The sequence below is a fragment of the Pseudorca crassidens genome, chromosome 1 (assembly GCF_039906515.1).
Source record: "Pseudorca crassidens isolate mPseCra1 chromosome 1, mPseCra1.hap1, whole genome shotgun sequence".
In the NCBI taxonomy this organism is placed as follows: Eukaryota; Metazoa; Chordata; class Mammalia; order Artiodactyla; family Delphinidae; genus Pseudorca; species Pseudorca crassidens.
This window is the reverse complement of record NC_090296.1, coordinates 85,509,411-85,532,443: the sequence shown is the minus strand read 5'-3', so window position 1 is coordinate 85,532,443 and position 23,033 is coordinate 85,509,411. Positions and strand designations below refer to the sequence as shown.

The window sequence follows — 23,033 nt, the reverse complement described above, 5'->3', positions numbered from 1 at the left end:
TTAGTGACTGAACCCCAGGATGGGGACTATGGGACACAGAAAATGAACAAAAACAGCCAAGACAATTATTTTCAGTATATTTTAAAGCATGGAAAGGAGATAAAGAAAAACAACCAAGGCTTACTTTTAATAAAAGTCTTTGGCCACATGTTTCAGAATGTATTTATAAATTTTTAAAAAGCTGATTACCTTCATTCCTAGATGCAGAAGCACTATGAAACTTTCCCCTCCATCCCTTGATCTTGGTGAAGTCATTAGTCTTCCCTGTCCTAGAAACAAAGGGAAATCCAGCATCTATAGAAGAAAAAGTAAAAAAGATGATCAAAATTCTAGCAAGCCAATATTTAATATCTAATTAGCCACTAAAATTTCATCTAAAATGTATAAATCATCATTAAGACTCATCACTAGATAAAACATCTACATTAGAGTACCCTATATGTCTGTAACAATGGTAGCATTTTATTTTTATCACAAATTTGTTTGACTTTACAAACGCTACGCACTCACCAGGTGAGGCAGGGTTGGTTCCTGTAAGGTTCCAGAAAGGAAAGCTAGTGGCTGGAGCCAAAGGTAGCTGTACTCCCAAGTATTTAAGATCAATACTCATTGCTGGATCCACTGAATTCAATTTTAAGCCAACTACAAGAAAAAAGGACCACAAATCATTTTTTTTTTTTAATCTTTGGTTGGGGGGTGGGGTGGGGTGAGATAGGGGGATAATAGAGATCAAGAAAAAGTGGAGAACAGAAATGATGAAATAAAAATTGGAAGTGACAGATTTTAAGGTGGCCTCATGATCCTCACCTCCTGGGTATTACGTATTTGCATATTCCTCCCCTTCCCTTCTTGAGTGTGGGTGAGACCTGTGATTTGCTTCTGATGGAATGTAGCAAAAGGGGCAGGATGTACATACATGATTATGTGTATGTGATAATATAGGAGTAAGTATATCACCCATCCTGCTAGAGCTACAAGGATATAAATTCTGCCAACAATCTGAGGGAAACTGGAAGCAGATCCCTCCCCAGTCAAGCCTTTGATGAGGAACCAGGTCTGACATCTTGATTGCAGCCTTGTGAGACCCTAAGAAGAGGACCCAGTTAAGCCATGCCCAAACACCTGACCCATAGAACTTTGAGGCAGTAAATGTGTTGTTTTAAGGTACTAAGTTTGTGGTAATTTGTTAAGCAACAATAGATAACTAATACATAAACATAGCAGAATTCAGATCTTTTGTACTTTAACGCTTTGTAGCCGAGAGATTTCCTAGGACCTCTAATACAAACTTGCCATAGTCTGTGCTTCTGGCCTAATTAAGGCTACTAATTCTTTAGTTATTATTACTGATATTTATGGTTAATGGAGCCTATAAATACTGTGGCTTATTTGTAGGTTAAGAGGCAATCTTTTGCGAAAACATTTATTTTACGTATCTTTTTTTTTTTTTGGTTAACATTTTACATCTAAGATTTGTCTATGGTGACACATTTATCTCTGCATGATTTATTTTCACTGTTGTACACTATTCCAGATTATGAATTACTCCAATTTATAAAACATTCTCCTCTTGGTGAGAATTGTTTCCTATTTTAAACTATTACAAACAATGCTGCAGTATAACTGTACATCTTGTACAAGAATGTACATCACACACATGAACATGTATGAAAGCTTCTCTAGTGCATTGAGCTTTTCCTTATGGCATTTACCCAAGAGCGGAATTGCTATGTAATGGGATATGTTCATCTTCAATTTACTGGATACTGTGTTTGACATATATGTGGCTGCCCAAAATATTCTGAGAACCTTTCCTATAGCTATTACTTTTCCACATTATAACCCCCACCTCTTCAAGGAAGAGGTGTTAAAACACAGATGCAGCCATAAAAGGCTTCAATTTAGAAGAGAGCACCATGAGGAAAGGAATACTGTGCAGAATTGTATTAATGAGAGTGACAGTGTTTGGCCAAGTTAAGAACTTTTAGAGGTAAGAGTAACCAACATCCTAGCTGTAGTATACTGTGTTCAGTGTCCATATTGAAAATGGTGGTAAATGCCCAATGTTGTGAGATTGCTGGTATGAGCTCTTGGGGAATGTAATTTGGGCATTTTTCCTTTTCTCTGCCTCTCTGTAAGTCATCTGATATTCTTTAATAAATTCGTATTCTATTTCACCTATAGAGTGTATTCTCATGTTTGTGATTAAGAATTCTAACTGACACACCTAGTTATTCTGAATCCTTATGTAATGGCATATAAGAAAACAATGATTACATAACAAACTGGGATAAACATGAGGCTGCTTATGGCTGGAGGCAACCAGTTCTACGGTTATTAATTTCCCTTGGTCTTGCCTGGCCACTCTGAGGAGATCAGTGTCTCAAGAGCATACCTGTCACACAATCATGGATAACCACATGCAACACTGCTCTAGTTGGGAAGCTGTTCACTAGATTGCCAAATTACTCTCCATTTATACTCCCTTCAATAGTGTAAGAGTTCTTGTTGATCCACATCCTCTCCAACATTTTATATCACTGGACTTTTAAAACTGTCCCAATCTTACTGGTATAAATTTATATCCTATTGTTCTTAAATTTGCATTTTTTCTGTTACCAGTGACAATCTTCTAATTTGGATTTCCTTGTTTGTGAATTACTGGCTTCATATTATTGAGCAAGAAAGTATTTAACTTAAATTTTAACAAAACTGAAACCAAAAGGAATTCAAAGCATCAACTACCGTAGTAATAACTACTAAAAGTCATAGGTACAGGTTTCCAATAAAAAGCTTACATAGTACTGGTTTCCTAAAAGATGAAGACACTAGGCAGGTTACAAGCCACAAGTTCTTAAGGCTAATTTGTATATCCTCCACATAAATTAGTTTGTAATTCTAGATCTTTAAAATAAATATTTTATCATGTTTATTTTAATCACATGTGATTAAAATTAACATCAATAAAATATTATTTCCTCATGTTTCAATCAACTGGGGAGAAAATAATATGAGTCAAAACAAGTGGTTTCTAATCTTGTCTTTGGGCTAAACTTCTCTTAGCTTCTGCTTCCTCATCAGTGAAATAATACCAATCCAAAAAATAATAATATCAATCCACCACACTGAGTTTCATGTTTTAAGAAGTAACCGTGCCTTCTCTTTGAAATGCTCTGTCATATAGATGATGATAGAGATAAAAGACATTTCCCAGACCTCAAGGAGCTTTTGTGTTATGTTTTCCCAACTGATTCATTAGTAGTTACAATAGGATAAAATACTGTAAGAGGTAAAACAAATGATACTTGAAAAGCCCAAGGCAATCTGGTAAAACTTTACAGAGAGTGTAATTCTTAAATTAGAATAAGTAGGAATTAACTAGGAAAGGCAGAGAGGGAGAGTAGAGTGAAACCAGAAAGCAAAATATTGCAGAAATGCAAGTGAAACAGAATCCTAAACAAAGGATAAACTGAGATACTGTAGTGCCTTGAAAAGAGAAAAGTACTCTATTATTATTATAGACAAAAACTGCCAGAACAGCTGCCTACAGAGAAAGAAGGAATTAAGTCGTTAAAAGTGTACCCATACAGCCAAATAGGTAGACAATCAAATTTAGAGACTGTTTCCCCTACATATCTTCTTGTTTGCATTTACTTATACTTTGAACTGCCACCTTCCCCCAAAAGTGATACCAAGTGATCCTAAAAACATCAACAAAAAGACCAAATTTATTTTAAATATACTTACAATTTTTTAAAGCCCTAAAAGTTGAGAGGTCAATGGCACATGGACACTGCTCAAAGTAATTCCCAATTTAGCTTACCTGCACATCTTGAAATGTTTGCCCTTCAAGAAAATCCTTCCCTGAATAATAGATATTTGAGACTCAGACTCAGTCGGTTTCATATGAATGATAATAACTTTATCTTGCAAAAATAAGATAGTTATATAATTCTTAGCACATCCCCCAAAAAGCATAAAACCCTTTCCACATGGTAGTTTAAACTAATTCATACTTCTGAATGCTTTTGCCTTTTCACCATATTAGGAGCAACTTCTTAAAGAAATATTATCACACCATTAAAAAAAAGACCCATAAAAATAGAAACGAAAACAGATAACCCTCTAGGTTCAGAGCAGAGTCACCTAAGACAATAAACTGTAGCCAAAAATGCCTGCCTCTAGCTAAACCCACTTAAATAGGAGGTATCCACAAAAAAACACTCAGAGGAATGAACACCTATATAACTAGCCAACAATGAACAGAAAAGTAGACATTTATATAAGAAAAACTCCAGCTAACCATTGATTTAACAGTACAGAGTATTTTTTAAGTAACTAAAGAGGCAGAGTGCTCTGGAAATATTATCATAAGGGAATTTAACATTAAAACTGACAGGAGTCCACACTGATATAAATAAATGATTGGATAAAAATGAGGGAGAAAAGAGAATATCTGGTTGCAGAAGAATGCCAAGTAATTTATGCAGATACTCCATCCTCAAGAAAGTGGAGCATAACTTCCCACTCATTAAGTGTGGACTACACAGTGACTTCCAAAGAGTGCAACATAAAAAGTCAGTGACAAATCATGTTGATAATATGTACCCTTGATAAGGTGAGGTGAGAATGGCACTTTACCTCTGTTGTCTTCCTCCTATAAACATATAATCCCAGTCTAACCATGAGAAAAACATCAAACAAATCCCAACTGAGGGACATTCTACACAATACCTGACCAGTACTCCTCAAAATTGTCAAGGTAATTAAAAACAAAACAGTCTGAGAAACTGTCCCAGCCAACAAGATCCTAAGGAGACACAACTACTAAATGTAATGTGATTTCCTAGATGAGATCCTGGAACAAAAAAAATTAACTAAGGGAATTTGAATAAACTAAGGACTATAGTTAATAATAATATATCAATATTAGTTCACTAATTGTAACAAATGTACTGCCCTAATGTTAGATGTTAGTAACAGGAGAAACTGTATGCTGAGTATATGGGAACTCTCTGTACTATGGTCCCAATTTTTCTGCAAATCTAAAACTTATCTAAAACAAAAAATTCACTTAACAATTAACATAGAATTGACTTGGTAGCAATGAAACAGAAAAGCTTTTACAAAAATACCTTTAAAGATCAAAAACATGATAATTTCAGGTTGATGGACTTAGAAAAGAAACGAATTTTGATGTAGCAAAGTATAGGAGAAAAAATATACTGTGGAAAACAAAATTAAGAATCTTATTTTATTTTAGCAACAAAACTATCAACAACAACAATAAGAACATTTTCTCAGGCTTAATCAACATTTCTTCCACAATTTCAAAGCAAGCTGAAAAAGCTTTTCAAGTTTTTCAAGCTTTTTTCATCTCAAAAACGTTTTGGATTTGTAGGTGCTTATTTTATAAAGAATAATGAAATTCTACAGTTGATGGAAAAGCAAAGAAATACGACATTACTGAATTGAAATTTAATAAATTACTTCAAGCATCAGTTTTTAGAAAGGGACCTGGAAGAATATTTTCATTATCTTCAGATACTTGGAGTTGGCACCATCAACTGATGTAGTAACCATCAGTTACTACAAATATTTAGCCAAACTAACTTAATTCTTTTAATATTTTAAGTCTTAAGAAGCAAAGGTTGGGGGATGGGGGAGACACCTGCCAAAGTAAAATAAAGAAAAAAATCCAAACTAGAACTCTACGTCATATATTATGAACAGTGACACATGGATTACAGATTTAACTGTTTAAAAAAGTAAAACTATATAAGAACGTAGTTGGGGCTTTGCTGGTGGCACAGTGGCTGGGAATCCGCCTTCCAATGCAGGGGACGCGGGTTCGTGCCCCGGTCCGGGAAGATCCCACATACCGCGGAGCGGCTGGGCCCGTGGGCCACGGCTGCTGAGCCTGCGCGTCTGGAGCTTGTGCTCCACAGCGTAAGAGGCCACGACGGTGAGAGGCCCGCACAAAAAAAAAAAAGAACGTAGTTGAATTAACTTTAACAATGTGAGGATTAATACAAACTTGAACACCAAATGCATAATCTGTATGGCAGGTGAAAACTGATGCCTCACACACTTTTTTGCCCAAAAAACTGTATCAGCTGACACCACTTAAAACTGAAACACATTACAAAAAAATACTGACTTTTACCTTTTACAGAACAATAGGAATTTCTGAAAATACTGAGCCTACATTCCCATTTGACAACCCACTGATATGACTGCCCCTTTAGAACAGGAACCTATGCTCCAGCCCACCAGAGTCCAACACCATCCCCAAATTCAGGCTAATTTCACTTTACGTTACCTACTTAGTTTCCATAAGCATTTGACTTTGAACACCCAATACACAAAAAGTTACAGATTTGACTAAAATGTCTATAAGGGAAGGAAAAAACTCAAACCTTACCCAAACAGGAAAAAATAAGCAAACAAACCAGAGCAAAAAGACCAGCAGGGAGCACTGAATATATTTAACTCTAGAACTAAGACTATAAAACAAATGGGGGATTAGGTTGAAAGAATGCAATACAAATGTTATAATACTTATATATTATCAGAGTACCTAAGGAAAAAAAGGAGAAGTAGGGGGAGAAAGGACAACTTAACTGATAGAGAAAAGAGAATATTATTTAAATAAAATAGCAGAAGTGAAAGCTTACGATAAATGACAGCAAACATTATTACCAGCAAGACTACTATGATGTGACTGTGATTTTCCATTACAATCCACAGTATCCAGTCCTTATCACTTGTATTGAAATTTGCATACTTTAAGATTACACTGTCACACAGTCCCTCATTAAAGCAAAAGTTCAAGTATTACCATTTAATTTAGAAACTGAATGGTTGTTTTATAAATCAATGTTTTGTTTGTTGGCATACAATGCTTAGACTCTCATGAAAATTGACTAACAGTCAAAAAATAAACTACTCCAAGAAGCACACCTAAAATCAAAGGTATAAGGAAAATAAAAATTGGGGCATGGCTTACAGTCATTCATTTACAGTGCAAATCGGGAAGTCAGTAGTTAACTATGATGGCAGTAAGGATACTAAATTTTGCTATTTTAAAAAAAGGATCAAATGATATGATCAAGGCCAAGATAAACTATGGCAACAAAATAGGTAATCATGAAAATTTTAAATTAAATCGCCAGCAAAATATGAAATATATAAAATTTTTACAGCCACACAATGAGACAGATAAGTATTCTTCTCTTTACAGTTAAATATATTACTAAGTATACCAGAAAAAGTAGGCTCTTCCCCTCCAAAAGCAAAACAAAAAACCTTCAAAAACCCCACAGAAACAAAAGCAACCAAAATTTAAAGTAAATAAAACGGGGTTATAAGAAAGAAAAGAGAAAACACCACTTTCTTATCATGATACGTTTTTTAATGCATAATATATTAGCTTCACAACGATAAGACAGTATCTTCAGAGTTTGAAAGGTTTCTCTTAGGATAAAAAAGACCTAGATGTGTTTTTAAGTTAAGGGAAAGAATCATGGACAGAGAAAAGAGAAAAATGCAAGCTGAGAGAGGGGCTGAAAGAAATCAAATCAAGGATGGGGGAAAGGAGGAAAAACAGAAAAAAGAGGGGAAGGAGCAAAGGGAAGAGGAGAGAAGAGAAAGACAGGGGAAGGAGAGAACAGAACAAAATTAAAAATTGGCTTGTATATTTTTTAGAGAATTATACCTTCCTGAAGACCAGGATGTATGACCTGCTTGTGCCGCAAGGCCTTCAAATCTTCTATCAATTCCTTTTCCAACTGGGAAATTCTTGCTCTGCAACCTATTCAGAAAGCAATGATAAAATAAGCTACTATATACTACAGAAGAATACACATTGCATCTTTCACTTCTAGAGCCAAACTCCCAATATATTCCTCTTTTTTACTATTATATAATACCTGGGTCATTTGTGGCTGATGCCTGAAGACTAGAGGATTCTTCTGTTGTTCCATCAACTGCATGAATATCTAGAGCTTCCTATATTAAAAAAAAGAGAAAAAAAAGAAAAGGAAAGAAAAAAAGTAGTTCATATCACTTCTAAAGGTTTAAAAGTAAACTAGGAAGCTTTTTTTCCATTTTGATACTTTTTGCTATTTTCTAAATGTTTTTTCATTTTGATACTTTTCACTTTAATAATGGGGGGCAAAAAATTTAAAGATAATATACTCAGCTAACTGACTTAAAACTGTATTTATCATAACTTGTATATTTATCCAATTTATCATAACTTGTATACTGATTTCTCAGAGCCTGTGTAAAGACAGCTTACTCAGCAATTAACAAGGAGGAAGGAAAAGAACAGGCAGAGAATTCAACCTCTGTGTAGCTAATTTAGAAAGATTAGGCTTCTACAACAATCTAAAAGAAAAACAGTCTAGTTGAAGAACTAGAGTAAAATAAACAAGGCAACTATCATTGTGACAGCAGAATTAATAAGACTATTAATTTTTTGTTCTCCAATGGTATTCTGCTATTGCTGATGAAAATCAGTGGATGGAGTATCTCAAAAGAGTTAGTAAACTTTTCATGTGTTTATGCCTTTTCAAAGTCCATAATATAATAATGAAAATTCCACTAAGAGCCAAAGATTTTAAAAATTCCAACTAAACACAACGCAAAAATCGTAATCAAGGGCTTCCCAGGTGGCGCAATGGTTGAGAGTCTGCCTGCCGATGCAGAGGACGCAGGTTCGTGCCCTGGTCCGGGAGGATCCCACATGCCGCGGAGCGGCTGGGCCCATGAGCCATGGCCGCCAAGCCTGCGCGTCCGGAGCCTGTGCTCCGCAACGGGAGAGGCCACACACACAAAAAAACCCAAAAATCATAATCGAAACAGACATAATTTTTTAAGTCCATTCAAACAAAATACCTTAAGTGATGCCTGTTAACCCAATATTTTGGAGATACTCCCCTCCCGGTGCACACAACCTCGCATAATGGATGCATTCACAGTAACTATATTCTTAGTTATCAGCCAGTATACAGTTCAATGATGATTATTTGACCTTGGAAAGAATGCTGAAAATGACAATCTTACCTTCGATTCAAAGGAAACAAAGAGAACACCATCTACATCTTCCAGATCAGGTTTCACATCTGGAAAGGTACTCCCAGGGCCCATAGGAGTGTTCTTTGTAGAAGTTAAAGATTTTCCTGTGTTTTTAGGTGGCCGCCCTGCCTTAGAGAGTTTCAGTTTTCGTGGCCTTCCTCTTTTTCCAGGGACATTTGGAGGGGCATTCTGATTAGCATTCACAGTCTTGGAGGCCGTTGAAATCTTAAGCATACTTTTCTTTCTGCCCAAGTCTTCTTTTCCTAAAAATGAGTCCCCAACTGAACTCTTTGAACCATCAAGTATTTTTTCTGTGTTAATGCTGTCAGATATATCAGGATATTTCCACTGAGGATCTTTAAGTGAGGGATATTTTTGTACCACTCTGAGATCTGGTGAATGTCTTCTAAGACCATTTTCTGATTCCTTGCCTAAGCAGAAGGCAGTCTCATTAGAATTTTCAATGTACGTAGGCAAATAGTCTAATTCTGTCAACGCAGAAGTTCTATCCTTCCGAGATGTGGAAAGCATGTTATCAGGGAGCTCAGAAATCTTCACTGTGCTTTTGGTGACAGCACAGGGCTCCAGATAGACTACTGGCATCTTTCCAGCGTCTAATTTGAACATTTTAGCTTTAGCAACACCTGATGGGCTATTTGGTAGTAGCCATTTAGAAGAAGGATGGTCAGCTTCTAGTTTATCAGCTTTATTGTGCCTCTTCAACTGTTTCTCTAGTATAGGATCATCATCACTGTTTGAGTACACATCTGTTTCCTCATCTGTCTCTTCCTGTTTCACAGTGACCCCTTCTGGGCACTCACCAAGTTCATATTCATAATCGTCTAGAGGCTCTTCTTTAATGACAACATTGAAGTTTTCATTTGGGTTTAATGGTGATGTTACATGGGCGCCATCTTCAAAATTGTTGCCAACAAGACTGGAGAGACAGGGGAGGGAGAGTTAAAAAGGACAGAACTATCCATAAATAACACTCAGGAGGGGAAAGAAAAAAAAAAAAGACTGTTGGAAACCAAGTAAAATCACATCAGATTTCAAGAGCCATTCATAAAAAAAAAAAACACTGTATAACAAGGTTCTCAAAAACAGTTTATCAACATCACACTTTTACATATTCTGTCAATTTCTCTTGAAAAATATATAAACTAAAGGGTAAAGTTTTAACAAGTAACTCTCATCACTAAATCAAAAAGAAAGATATGTTATAACATGTTTTCTGCTAATGGTATTCTTCAAATGAACTCAATTTTGAAAGTCAGTTTGCACTGATCCAAAATCAGACTCTAGTAATGTACACACTGATCAACAACTGCCAATAAAAACAAACAAATGTCCATTACAATTAAAAATTAAAATAAACATCAGGAAGGGCCTTTCAAACAGCTCACTGATTTTTTTAATTGAGATAAAATTCATGTAACATAAAACATAACGTTTTAACCATTTTAAAATGTACAAGCCAGTAGTTTTTTCATTGTAGTCCCAATGTTGGTGCCAGGTGATTTTTCAAATTTAAAATTGCAAAACCCACTTTCAATGTAAAGAATCCAGCATTAGTTCTTCCAAAATAAAAGGATAGGGTGGATGAAGGCAAGGACATATAACCTGTCTCGACTTAAGTGTTTATAATTCATCAAAAAACAAAACAAACTTTTTAGTTTCTCATTTCTCCCAATTCATAACTGAAAGCACATAAATTATACCAATGTATCTTGAGGACAGGTTAGAACTACTCACTAACCCAGTTAAAGTCACTTTATCTGTAAAACTTTCATTTACCTCAAATATGCAAAAGTAACCATTAAATCGATCTGTACCTACTTGTTCCTTGCAAAACTGACTTAAGATCTTGACCTTACTCAAAAATTCTTCAATGGAGGACTTCCACTTCCAGTTAGAATACAGTAGTTCACAAAGACCATAACTTCTGCCATAACAATGACAAAACACTAGATAAACTTAAAATCCTATTCTTTCTTTAAAGTCACTGAAGACCTCTGGGTACAAGTAAGTTTAAATGAACTGAATTCCAGAGAGGGACCAGCCTTCTCCAAGTGACCACAGATTGCTATTGCTTTCAACCCTCAGTGGCATTTACATTGCTTGAAGCACGAGTGAAGAGAGAAAAAAGCTGTTATAGGCAAAGAATCTTTGCGGAAACACAGAGAAACCAAACTATTAATGCCTGAGTATGGGCAGACTAGATCTGGAGGACCTCAAAGAGAAGACAAGTCCTTGCTCCCACCAATTATCCTCCAGGGGACTTTTGCAGAATTTCTAGTGATGCAGAAACTTGGCCTGAAATCAGAAACTTACATTCTCACAGCACTTAGATCCCAAGGCCCTGTCTGAAAGTTCAATCCTACCCTTAAAACTGAGGTGAGCTGAAATTTACAAATCATCTAGACTGAAGGATAGAGAAAAAGGAAAAGCAAAAGAAGTGTCAGAGACCTATGGCACACATCAGATGATTTAACACACTAGCAGTTGCACCTCCCAAAAGGTAAGAGAAAGAAAGGAGAAACATTTGAACAGAAACTGAACAAAAATATTCCAAAAATGAAAGATTTTAATCCACAGATCCAAGAAGCTCAGCAAACACCAAGCAGAAAATCATACCTAGGTACATGAAGACCAGACAGCTGAAAAAAAGATCAAGAGAAAAACCTTATAAGCAAGGAAGAAAAAAAGACACATGAGACTACAGAGAAAACTATGGGAACAGACTAACTACTCATTGGAAACACTGTAAAACAGAAGACAATGAATGACATCCATCATAAAGCATTTAAAGAGTCAACATAATGTTCTAGATCTACCAAAAGAAGCCTTCAAAGCTAAAGACATTTTCAGACATCTGAAAGAATTCATACGTCATAAAAAATACTACCTCCTTAGACTGAAACAAGACAAGGATATTAGTTCTCACCACTTTTACTTACAGTAATTATACTAGAGGATCTGTTAAGGACATCAGGCAATAAAAAGAAATAAAAGACATCCAGATTGAAAAGAAGTAAAAATAAAAATCTCCATTTGTAGATGACATGATCTTGTATACAGCTGGCCCCCAGTTCTGAGGGAGACTGGTTCCAGAACTCCCCAGAGATACTAAACTCTGTGGATACAGAACTGAAAATCCTAAGAAATCCACTAAAAAAACTATTGGAATAAATGAGTTTGGCAAGACTGCAGGATCCAAGATCAACACACAGCAAAATAACTGTAATTCTGCAAACTAGGAACAAACGTCAAAAATGAAATTCAGAAGACAACTCTATTTACAACAGCATCAACAAGAATAAAACACTTAACATACGGTAGATAGCTAGTGGGAAGCAGCCGCATAGCACAGGGAGATCAGCTCAGTGCTTTGTGACCGCCTGAAGGGGTGGGATAGGGAGGGTGGGAGGGAGGGAGATGCAAGAGGGAAGAGATATGGGAACATATTTATATGTATAACTGATTCACTTTGTTATAAAGCAGAAACTAACACACCATTGTAAAGCAATTATACTCAAATAAAGATGTAAAAAAAAAAAAAACTTAACTGAACCAAAAAACTGTAAGGCTTTTACACAGAAAATTATACAACTGTTGGAAAAAAATTAAAGCCAACCTAAAATAAAAAGAAAAAAAAAGGGTAAATATTCCGCAGTTTCATACTAGAAGGCTTAATATAGGTGAGACAGCAATACTCCCCAAAAGTGATCTGCAGAGTCAACACAATCCCCAACAACGCCCCACCTGGGATTTTTGTAAAAATTGAGAAGCTGATCGTACAATTCATATAGAAATGCAAGGGACCCTAAAATAACTCAAAGTATCTTGAAAAATAGAAACAAATGGGGACTCATACTTCCCAATTTCAAAACTTACTACAAAGCTACAGTAATCAGCATAAAGCTAAACATACCAATCAACTGAACAGAATTCAAGGTTCAGTAATACCTGCCCACTTTTATATCAATTGGGTTTTTTTTCTTTTCTTTTTTTTTTTTTTTAAGGCAGTGCCATGCAGCATTTGGGATCCTAGTTCCCTGACCAGAGATCAAACCTGTGCCCGCTGCATTGGGAGCAACGAGTCTTAACCAGTGGACCACCAGGGAAGTCCCTCAATTGACTTTCAATTGAATTCAATTCAAGGGTGCCAAGACAATAAATTCAGTGGGGAAAGAATGGGCTTATGAACACCCACAACTTATTCAATACAAACACTTGCACACAAATGTTCATAGCAACATTATTTCTAATAGTCAAAAAGCAGAAACAACCTTAATGTTTACCAATAAATGGATAAATAAAATGTAGTATATCTAAACAACAAAATATTATTCAGTAATAAAAGAAATTATGTACAGATACATGCTACAATATGAACCTTGAAAACATTATGCTAAGTAAAGCACAAAAGACCACATACTGTGTGATCCCATTTAATGTCCAAAAAAGACAAATCCAGAGACAAAAGAGAGACTGGTGGTTGCATATCGGTGGGTGGGGTTGAATACTGGCTGGAGGAAAATGGGGAGTGACTAGTAGAGGACACAGGGTTTCTTTCTGGAGTGCTGAAATGTCCTTAAAATGACTGTGGTCATGACTATACAATTTGGTGAATATATTAAAAATCACTAAACTGAACACTTTTCAAGGGTGGATTATATAGCAGTGAATTACATCTTATTTTTTTAAAGTTCTAAAAAAATACTAAAGGAAGTTCTTCAGACTAATAGGAAATGAACTAGTACGAAAATGGATCCAGGGGACTTCCCTAGTAGTCCAGTGGTAAAGAATCTGTCTTCTAACACAGGAGATGCAGGTTTGATCCCTGGTCTGGGAACTAATATCCCACATGCCTTAGGGCAACTAAGCCAGCATGCCACAACTACTAAGCTCACACGCCTCAACTAGAGAACCCACATGCCACAACTAGAAGAGAGAAAACCCACACACCACAACTAGAGAGAAGCCCGTGCACCACAACGAAGAGCCCCTGCAGCACAACGAAAGATCCCACATGCCACAACTAAGACCCAACACAGCCAAAAAAAAATTAATTAATTAAATAAATATATATATATTTTTTAAAGTAGCAAGCTAAGTTAAAAAAAAAAGAAAGAAAATGGATCCAGGAATGAATGAGAAGACCCATGAAAAATAAACATGAGTAAATATAAAAGGCTTTTTCTTACGTTTACTTAAATGACTACTGACTGATTAAAGCAAATAAAAACATTTGGGGGGGTTTATAACATATCTAAGGACATGAACAACAAGGACATTAGCTGATCATGAACTGCTATATTAATTTAATTCTACTTGATAAATTAAGAATGTAGGGCTTCCCTGGTGGCACAGTGGTTGGGAGTCCGCCTGCCGATGCAGGGGACATGGGTTCGTGCCCCGGTCCGGGAAGATCCCGCATGCCGCGGAACGGCTTGGCCCATGCGCCATGGACGCTGAGCCTGCGCATCTGGAGCCTGTGCTCCGCAGCGGGAGAGGCCACAACAGTGGGAGGCCCGCACACCGTTAAAAAAAAAAAAAAAAAAAAGAATGTACATAATTATCTCTACAACCACTGCTAAAGAATGAATTATGTCCCCTCTCAAATTCATACACTGAAGCCCTAACCCCCTTGTGACTGTACATGGAGATAGGGTCTTGAAGAAGTAATTAAGGTTAAATGAGGTCATAAAGGTGGGCACTCTCTCTCTTCTCTATGTGAGGACACAGCTAGAAGGCAGCTGTCTACAACCCAGGGTACTACAACCCAGGGTAAGACCTCCCAACAAAACTGAACCCTACCAAAAACATTACTTGGACTTTCCAGCCTCCAGAAACGTGAGAAAATAAATTTTTATTAAGTCACCCAGTCTATGATATTTTGCTATGTCGACCTGAGCAGACTAGTAAAAACACTTAAAAAAAAAATTTACAGAGGCACAGCTAAAAAACCAATAGGCCACAGGATGGAATTTTAAAAACGTAATCTAGGACCTCCCTGGTGGTGCAGTAGTTAAGAATCCGCCTGCCAACGCAGGGGACACATGTTCAATCCCTGGTCCGGGAAGATCCCACATGCCGTGGAGCAACTAGACCCACGCGCCACAACTACTGAAGCCCACGCACCTAGAGTCCATGCTCCGCAACAAGAGAAGCCAACGCAATGAGAAGCCCACGCACTGCAACAAAGAGTAGCCCCCGCTCACCGCAACTAGAGAAAGCCCATGTGCAGCAACAAAGACCCAACGCAGCCAAAAATAAATAAATAAAATAATTTTTTAAGAAAAGAAAACATAAACCAAATGAAAACAGGGAAGGATAATGAAAGAATAGATGACAGAAATAGAAAATACCAAGATGAAATGCTTTAAGCACAGCCACATCAGTAATAATGTTAAATGCACGTGAGCAAAACAGTCCAATTAAAAGTCTAGGGTGGACAAAGAAAAAGGTCCTGACTATAAGCTATTTAAAAGAACCACAATTTCAATCTAAAGACATAGACAGACTGAAAATAAAAGGAGGGAAAAAGATAAAACCATGCAAATAGAAAATAAGATGAATGCCAATGTGGCTTAATAATATGACTAAAAGTAGACTTTAAGTACCATCAGAGATAATGAGGGTCATTATAAAAATTTTATGAGCTCAATTCACCAAAAGGACATAACAATCCTAAATGTATATGTACCTTATCATATAGCTTGAAAATATGTGAAGCAAAAATTTATAATACTAAAAAGAAAGACAGAAAAATCCACAACTATAGAGGGAGATTTTAAAACACGTTCTCAGTAACTGATAGGAGAGACACCGCCCCCCCCAAAAAAAAATCAGTAAGGAGATAGAAGAATTGAACAATGAATTAAACTTACCTGATAAGATCTTATAGCACACTACAACCAACAACTGCATAAGTATACTTGAAGTATTAATCAAAACAGACCATATGCTAGACAATACAGCACAGTCATGATATATTTCTATTTGAAAGGTTTTAAGTCACATGTTCTCTGACAAAAATAGTACCAAACCACAAATTAATAACAATTTCAACACAACAAATCATAATTTGTAGAATGCACCTAAAACAGTGCTAAGTGGGATTTTATAGCTTGAAATAAAAGGTCTAAAATAAATTATCTTAGGGATTGATAAACTTTTTGTAAAGGGCTAAGTAGTAAAACTTTTAGGCTTTAAAGTCTGAACAATCTTTACTCAACTCTACCACTGTAGCATAAAAGAAGCCACAAGACAATACATAAACAAGTGAGCATAGCTGTGTTCTAACAATTGGACACTGAAATTTGAATTTTATATGATTTTCACATATGAAAAAATATTACTTTTCTTTTATTTGTTTCCCCCACGCACACAAACACTTAAAAATATAAAAACCATACTTAGTCTGCAGGTCATAACAACAACAAAAAAGGCAGGCTAGGTATGGTCCACAGGTCTTAATCTGCCAATCCCTGAACTGAAACAGGCAAATTAAAACAAAAGCAAGTGCCAAAGCAATCCTGAGGGGAAAAAAAAAGAGCTGGAGGAATCAGACTTCCTGACTTCAGACTATACTACAAAGCTACAGTAATCAAGACAATACAGTACTGGCACAAAAACAGAAATATAGATCAATGGAACAGAATAGAAAGCCCAGATATAAACCCACGCACCTATGGTCAACTAATCTATGACAAAGGAGGCAAGAATATACAATGGAGAAAAAAATAGTCTCTTCAATAAGCAGTGTTGGGAAAACTGGACAGCTACATGTAAAAGAATGAAATTAGAACACTCCTTAACACCATACACAATAATAAACTCAAAATGGATTAAAGACCTAAATGTAAAGCCAGACACTATAAAACTCTTAGAGGAAAACATAGGCAGAACCCTGTATGACATAAATTATAGCAAGATCCTTTTTGACCCACCTCCTAGAAAAAGGGAAATAAAAACAAAAATAAACAAATGGGACCTAATGAAACTTAAAAGCTTTTGCACAGCAAAGGAAACCATAAACAAGATGAAAAGACAATCTCAGAATGGGAGAAAATATTTGCAAACAAAGCAACTGACAAAGGATTAATCTCCAAAATATACAAGCAGCTCATGCAGCTCAGTATCAAAAAAACAAACAACCCAATCCAAAAATGGGCAGAAGACCTAAACATACATTTCTCCAGAGAAGATATACAGATTGCCAACAAACACATGAAAGGATGCTCAACATCACGAATCATTAGAGAAATGCAAATCAAAACTACAATGAGCTATCACCTCACACCAGTCAGAATGGGCATCATCAGAAAATCTACAAACAACAAATGCTGGAGAGGGTGTGGAGAAAAGGAACCCTCTTGCACTGTTGGTGGGAATCTAAATTGATACAGCCACTATGGAGAACAGTATGGAGGTTCCTTAAAAAACTAAAAATAGAATTACCATGTGACCCAGCAATCCCACTACTGGGTACCCAGAGAAAACCATAATTCAAAAAGACACATGCACCCCAATGTTCACTGCAGCATTATTTACAATAACCAGGTCACAGAAGCAACCTAAATGTCCACTGACAGACCAATGGATAAAGAAAATGTGGTATATATATACAATTGAATATTACTCAGCCGTAAAAAGGAATGAACGTGGGTCATTTGTAGAGATGTGGATGGACCTAAAGACTATCATACAGAGTAAAGTAAGTCAGGAAGAGAAAAACAAATATTGTATATTAATGCATATATGTGGAATCTAGAAAAATGGTTCAGATGAACTAGTTTGCAAGGCAGAAATAGAGATACGGATGCAGAGAACAAACGTATAGACACCAAGGGGGGAAAGCAGGGGAGGGGGTATGAATTGGGAGATTGGGACTGACAAATACACACTAATATGTATAAAACAGGTAATTATTAAGAATCTGCTGTATAAAAAAATAAAATAAAATTCAAAAAAAGGAAGTCAGATCAGTGGTTACCAGTGTCAGGGAGACAGGGGATGAAGGGCAGGGGAAGTGAATGAAGGGGATCAAAAGGTACAAACTTTCAGTTATAAGATAAATAAGTGCTGGGGATACACAAGATGATGACTCTAGCTAACACTACAGCATGGTATATCTGAAAGTTGCTAAGGTAGTAATTCCTAAAAGTTCTCAAAAAAAGGAAAAAAAAATGGGATTATCTATACGAAAAGATGAATGTTAACTAAATTTATTGTGGCAATCATTTCACAGTATATGTCTGTCAAGTCATCATGTCGTGTAACAAACTTATACAGAGCTGTATATCAATTACATCTCAATAAAAATGAGAAATAAAAGAAAAAAAGAGCAAGCAAAAAGAAGGAAACAATGCTAAGAGGAAAAAATTTAATGAAATAGAGAACAACAGAGAAACTGCATTTATGATTTGAAACCTGCCAGCAAAGAAAACTACATGGCTTCCCTCAAGTCTAGCAAAGACATAATGAAAAAAAAAACCTATCTTGCACAAACTCAGAATATACAGGATAATCCAACACTTTTTGTTTTATGAAGAAAGCAAAACCCTGGAACTAAAGTATCAGAAATAAAAATATCCTTCATGAATTCAGATGTAAAAAAACTCAATGAAGTATCAGTAAACTGAATCCAATGTTAAAAATGTTATGACAACCAAGTAGTATTTCCCAGGAATGCAAAACTGTTACAGCATTTCCAGCTCTCACTCCCATATAGCCCCCACTCACAGTAAAAAAAAAAAAAAAAAGAAAAAAATCAAATTAACAAAATGAAGGGAGAAAAACAACATCTCAGCAGATAGAAAAACAACATTTGATACAATTCAATACTCATTCTTAACCACACTTAGAAAATTAGGACTGGAAGGAAAGTTCTCAGTGTGACCTAAAGCCAACAGCATAACACCCATTAAGAAATACTGAACGATTTTCTCTAAGGTCAGGAGACATGAATGACCATTCTCAAAATTTAGTTTCAACACAGAACTGCAAGTCCAAACAGCGCAGTAAGGTAAGAAAGAGAGAGAATAATAATAAAGACTTATGGGAGAAGTAAAACTAACTTTGTTCACAGACATAATTGTGTATGTAGAAAATCCTAAACACTACAAACTAGTAAGTGAATTAAATAAGCAAGGTCATCAAATACAAGATCAAGGTACAAAAATCAACTGTATTTCTATGTACTATGGGAAGTTGGAAGCTTACACTACCAAAGATTATAGTGTCATCAAGACTGTATGGTGGGCTTCCCTGGTGGCGCAGTGGTTAAGAATCCACCTACCAATGCAGGGAACACGGGTTCAAGTCCTGGTCCAGGAAGATCCCACATGCTGCAGAGCACCTAAGCCCATGGGCCAAAAATACTGAGCCTGCGCTCTAGAGCCCACAAGCTACAACTACTAAGCCTACATGCCTAGAGTCCGCACTCTGCAACAAGAGAAGCCACTGTAATGAAAAGCCCACGCACCGCAAGGAAGAGGAGCCCCCGCTCGCCACAACTAGAGAAAGCCCGCTCACAGCAACGAAGACCCAAGGCAGCAATAAATTAAATAAATAAATAAATGGCTGCATGGTATTGACAAAAAAATGGAACAAAAATAGACCCACCCATATATATATATAATCACCTCATTTTCCAAGACACCAGTGCATTTTAATGGGGAAAATAAAGCCTTTTGAATATGATGTTAGACCACGTAAATATGTGCCTGGAAAAATATGAGCCTTGACCCCCAACTTCATGCCATACACAAAAAGTAAGCCAAGATGGGCTAGATTTCAATTTGAAAGCTAAAACAGCTTCCCCCTTTCAAAAATATCACTTAATTGGAGAAAATACCTATTTCCTTATCTTTCTTTTTAACGGCTTTATTGTGTAAGTTACGTAACATAAATCCCACCAGTTTTAAGTGACAACTCAATTATTTTTACTAAATTTATAATTTTGCCATCACCACAATCCAGTTTTCCCTTACCTCGTTTTTTTGTTTGTTTGGCCGCAACGCATGGCTTGCAGAATCTTAGTTCCCTGATCAGGCATTGAACCCAGGTCCTCAGCAATGAAAGCGCATAGTCCTAACCACTGGACCGCCAGGGAATTCCCTCCTTTACCTGTTTTTAAAGGTTAGGCAAACCAAGCCCTCTCATTTCCCTTTCCCTATTATCTCACTTTTTATGTATATTTATGTATAAATGTCATTCTCCATCAAGTAATTTAGGATTCACATTTAATGATAGTTCTTTCATTATCTTCGTATTTCACGGTGTGAACTTCTAAAATGCAGAAAATAATCTCTACCTTTTTCTCATTTAGCCATATGACTTGAATTATGCTTGCAATATAGCTGAGAACCTTGTGAAGCTAAATCTTGGCTGCTACCAAAATAACTGCTTTCACATCTTCCTGAAATATTAAACTTGCTAAATTACAAAAGTTATTTCCAAAGAGTCTCTCTCTCCTTATCGTCCAATAAAAACTTTACACACAAAGCATGAATTTTTTTTCCTTGGCAGGAAGATTTTGCAAACAATCCTGAAATTTTATACTTTTAAGAAGTCGCTATACAAAAAAATTAGGTGCAAGGTTATCTAACCAAAAATATGGGCAAAACCACTGATTTGTACACATCAATTAATTTAAAGGATTACATTTTTGTTGGTATACACAACCTATGCAACAAGTAAGTATGACATGACAGTCACTGTGAAACACACTAAAAAAGCTTTAAGTGCTATGGATAAACAAACTCATTCAGGCAACATTTACTGAGTTCTGACAATGTGCCAGACACATTTTTGGGGGCACAGGGATTTACCAAAATAAATAAAGCACAGTCCCTACATTCAAGGAATGCACAGATCAGTGCAGGAGACAGACAAATAGACAATATAATGTTACTTAATTTAATAGATACTAAGATATGTATAGGGACTTCCCTGGTGGCGCAGTGGTTAAGAATCCACCTGACAATGCAGGGGACACGGGTTTGATCCCTGGTCCGGGAAGATCCCACATGCTGCGGAGTAACTAAGCCCGTGTGCCACAACTACCGAGCCTGCACTCTAGAGCCCATCGCCCACAACTGCCAAAGCCCGCGCGCCTAGGGCCTGTGCTCTGCAACAGAAGAAGCCACCACAATGAGAAGCCTGCACACCACAACGAAGAGTACGCCCCCTCGCCGCAACTAGAAAAAGCCCACGTACAACAACGAAGATGCAATGCAGCCAAAAAAATTAATAAAATTAAAATAAATAAACTATTAAAAAAAGAGATACATACAGACGCACATTAGGAAAAGCCATAACATAATGCCTTCCATGAAACTGGTAATTAGAGTAACAGAAAGAAGAAATCCACTGGAAAAGATAATGTAGAGTGGAAAACAAAAGAGCTCTTGGAAACTGAAATCGTACACCTGCAATAAATACATCAGTAAGTTAGAAGCTAAATCAAGGAAATCTCACATAATGTACAGCAAAAAGATAATGACAAGAAATAAAAGACTGATTATATAAGATAACCAATCCAGTAGATGGAACACCCAACTATCAAGAGTTTTTTTAGAAAAGAGAAAACAGGACTTCCCTGGTGGCGCAGTGGTTAAGAATATGCCTGCCAGTGCAGGGGACACAGGCTCAAGTCCTGGTCCAGGCAGATCCCACAAGCTGTGGAGCAACTAAACCCGTGCACCACAACTACTGAGCCTGCGCTCTCGAGCCCACGGGCCTTAAAAAAAAAAAAGAAAAAAAAATTTTTAATAAAAAGAGAAAAAGAAAGTGAAAAAATTAACAGAGAAATAATACTTAAATGTTCCTAGGGCCAAAGAATATGAACTTCTTGTTTTGAAAAAACGTATTTTCTCACAATGATGAGAACAACCATACCGCGGCTCATCATTGTGAAATTTCATAAGAGAGATCAACAAAAAAATCTTAAGAGCCTGCAAACCACCAGGAATCAAATTTCTCAACAGCAAACTGGAACCCGACAACACATTTTCAGCATGGAACTCTACACTCAACCAAAAAAATTATGGAAGTATGAGGGTATAATAAAGCTATTTTTCAACATGCAAGAAGAAAACTGTTAAAAGGGGTGAAGAAGGGGATTACTACCTTCCTCAGAAGTGATTTTATTTAAACATTCTAAAATTCTATGTCCCATACATCCTTTCTGAAGAAATTACTGAAAATGTACTTGAAAAATGCAAATTAAAACCAGAATGATCCCACTTTAACCACTTCTATTTAACACAGTACTGAAAATTGTAACTAAAGCAATTAGGTAAGAAAAAAATAGTATCAATTCAAATTGGAAAGGAAAAATAAAGGTATCTCTGTCACAGATGACATGATCTTATATGTAGGAAACTCTGAATAATACACACACACACACGCACACACACACACACACAGAGTTAGTTAATAAATTCAGCAAAGCTGCACGATACAAAATCAATATAAAGGATCAGCTTTATTTCCATACACTGTGCAATACACAATATGAAATAGCAATTTCCTTTTCAAAACCAAAATAAGGATGAAACTAACAACCGGTTCTTTGAAAAGATAAAATTGACAACCCTTTACCCAAACTCATAAATAAAAAAAAAAGAGGACCCAAAAATATCAAAAATAAAAAAAAGAGAAGTAACAACCGACACCACAGAAACATTTGTTATCTGATTATGTTATATAATCATTTATGATTATATATAATCATATATATAATATATCATATATAAAATCATCTGATTATGTTATATAATCATTTATGATTATAAAGAGATTACACCACAGAATTATATGCCAATAAAATGGGCAACCTAGAGGAACTGGATAAATTCCTAGAAATAATCACCTAGTACAATCTCCCAAGACTGAATCAGGAAGAAATACAAAATATAAACAGGCCGATTACAGTA

General features: G+C 36.2%; 1 protein-coding gene across 25 annotated transcripts in view; it reads right to left on the bottom strand.

The window, feature by feature from the left end:
* MGA (MAX dimerization protein MGA) overlaps positions 1 to 23,033 on the bottom strand; it is a 157,644-nt gene that overhangs the window by 52,698 nt on the left and 81,913 nt on the right. For all 25 annotated transcript variants that reach the window (XM_067743907.1, XM_067743917.1, XM_067743950.1 and 22 more), the window contains exons 3-7: positions 9,070 to 10,018; positions 7,932 to 8,010; positions 7,718 to 7,813; positions 511 to 642; positions 190 to 294 (exon numbers count right to left, since the gene is read on the bottom strand). In XM_067743907.1, coding sequence (XP_067600008.1) covers positions 190 to 294; positions 511 to 642; positions 7,718 to 7,813; positions 7,932 to 8,010; positions 9,070 to 10,018 — 1,361 coding nt within the window. The remainder of the gene's footprint in view (positions 1 to 189; positions 295 to 510; positions 643 to 7,717; positions 7,814 to 7,931; positions 8,011 to 9,069; positions 10,019 to 23,033) is intronic.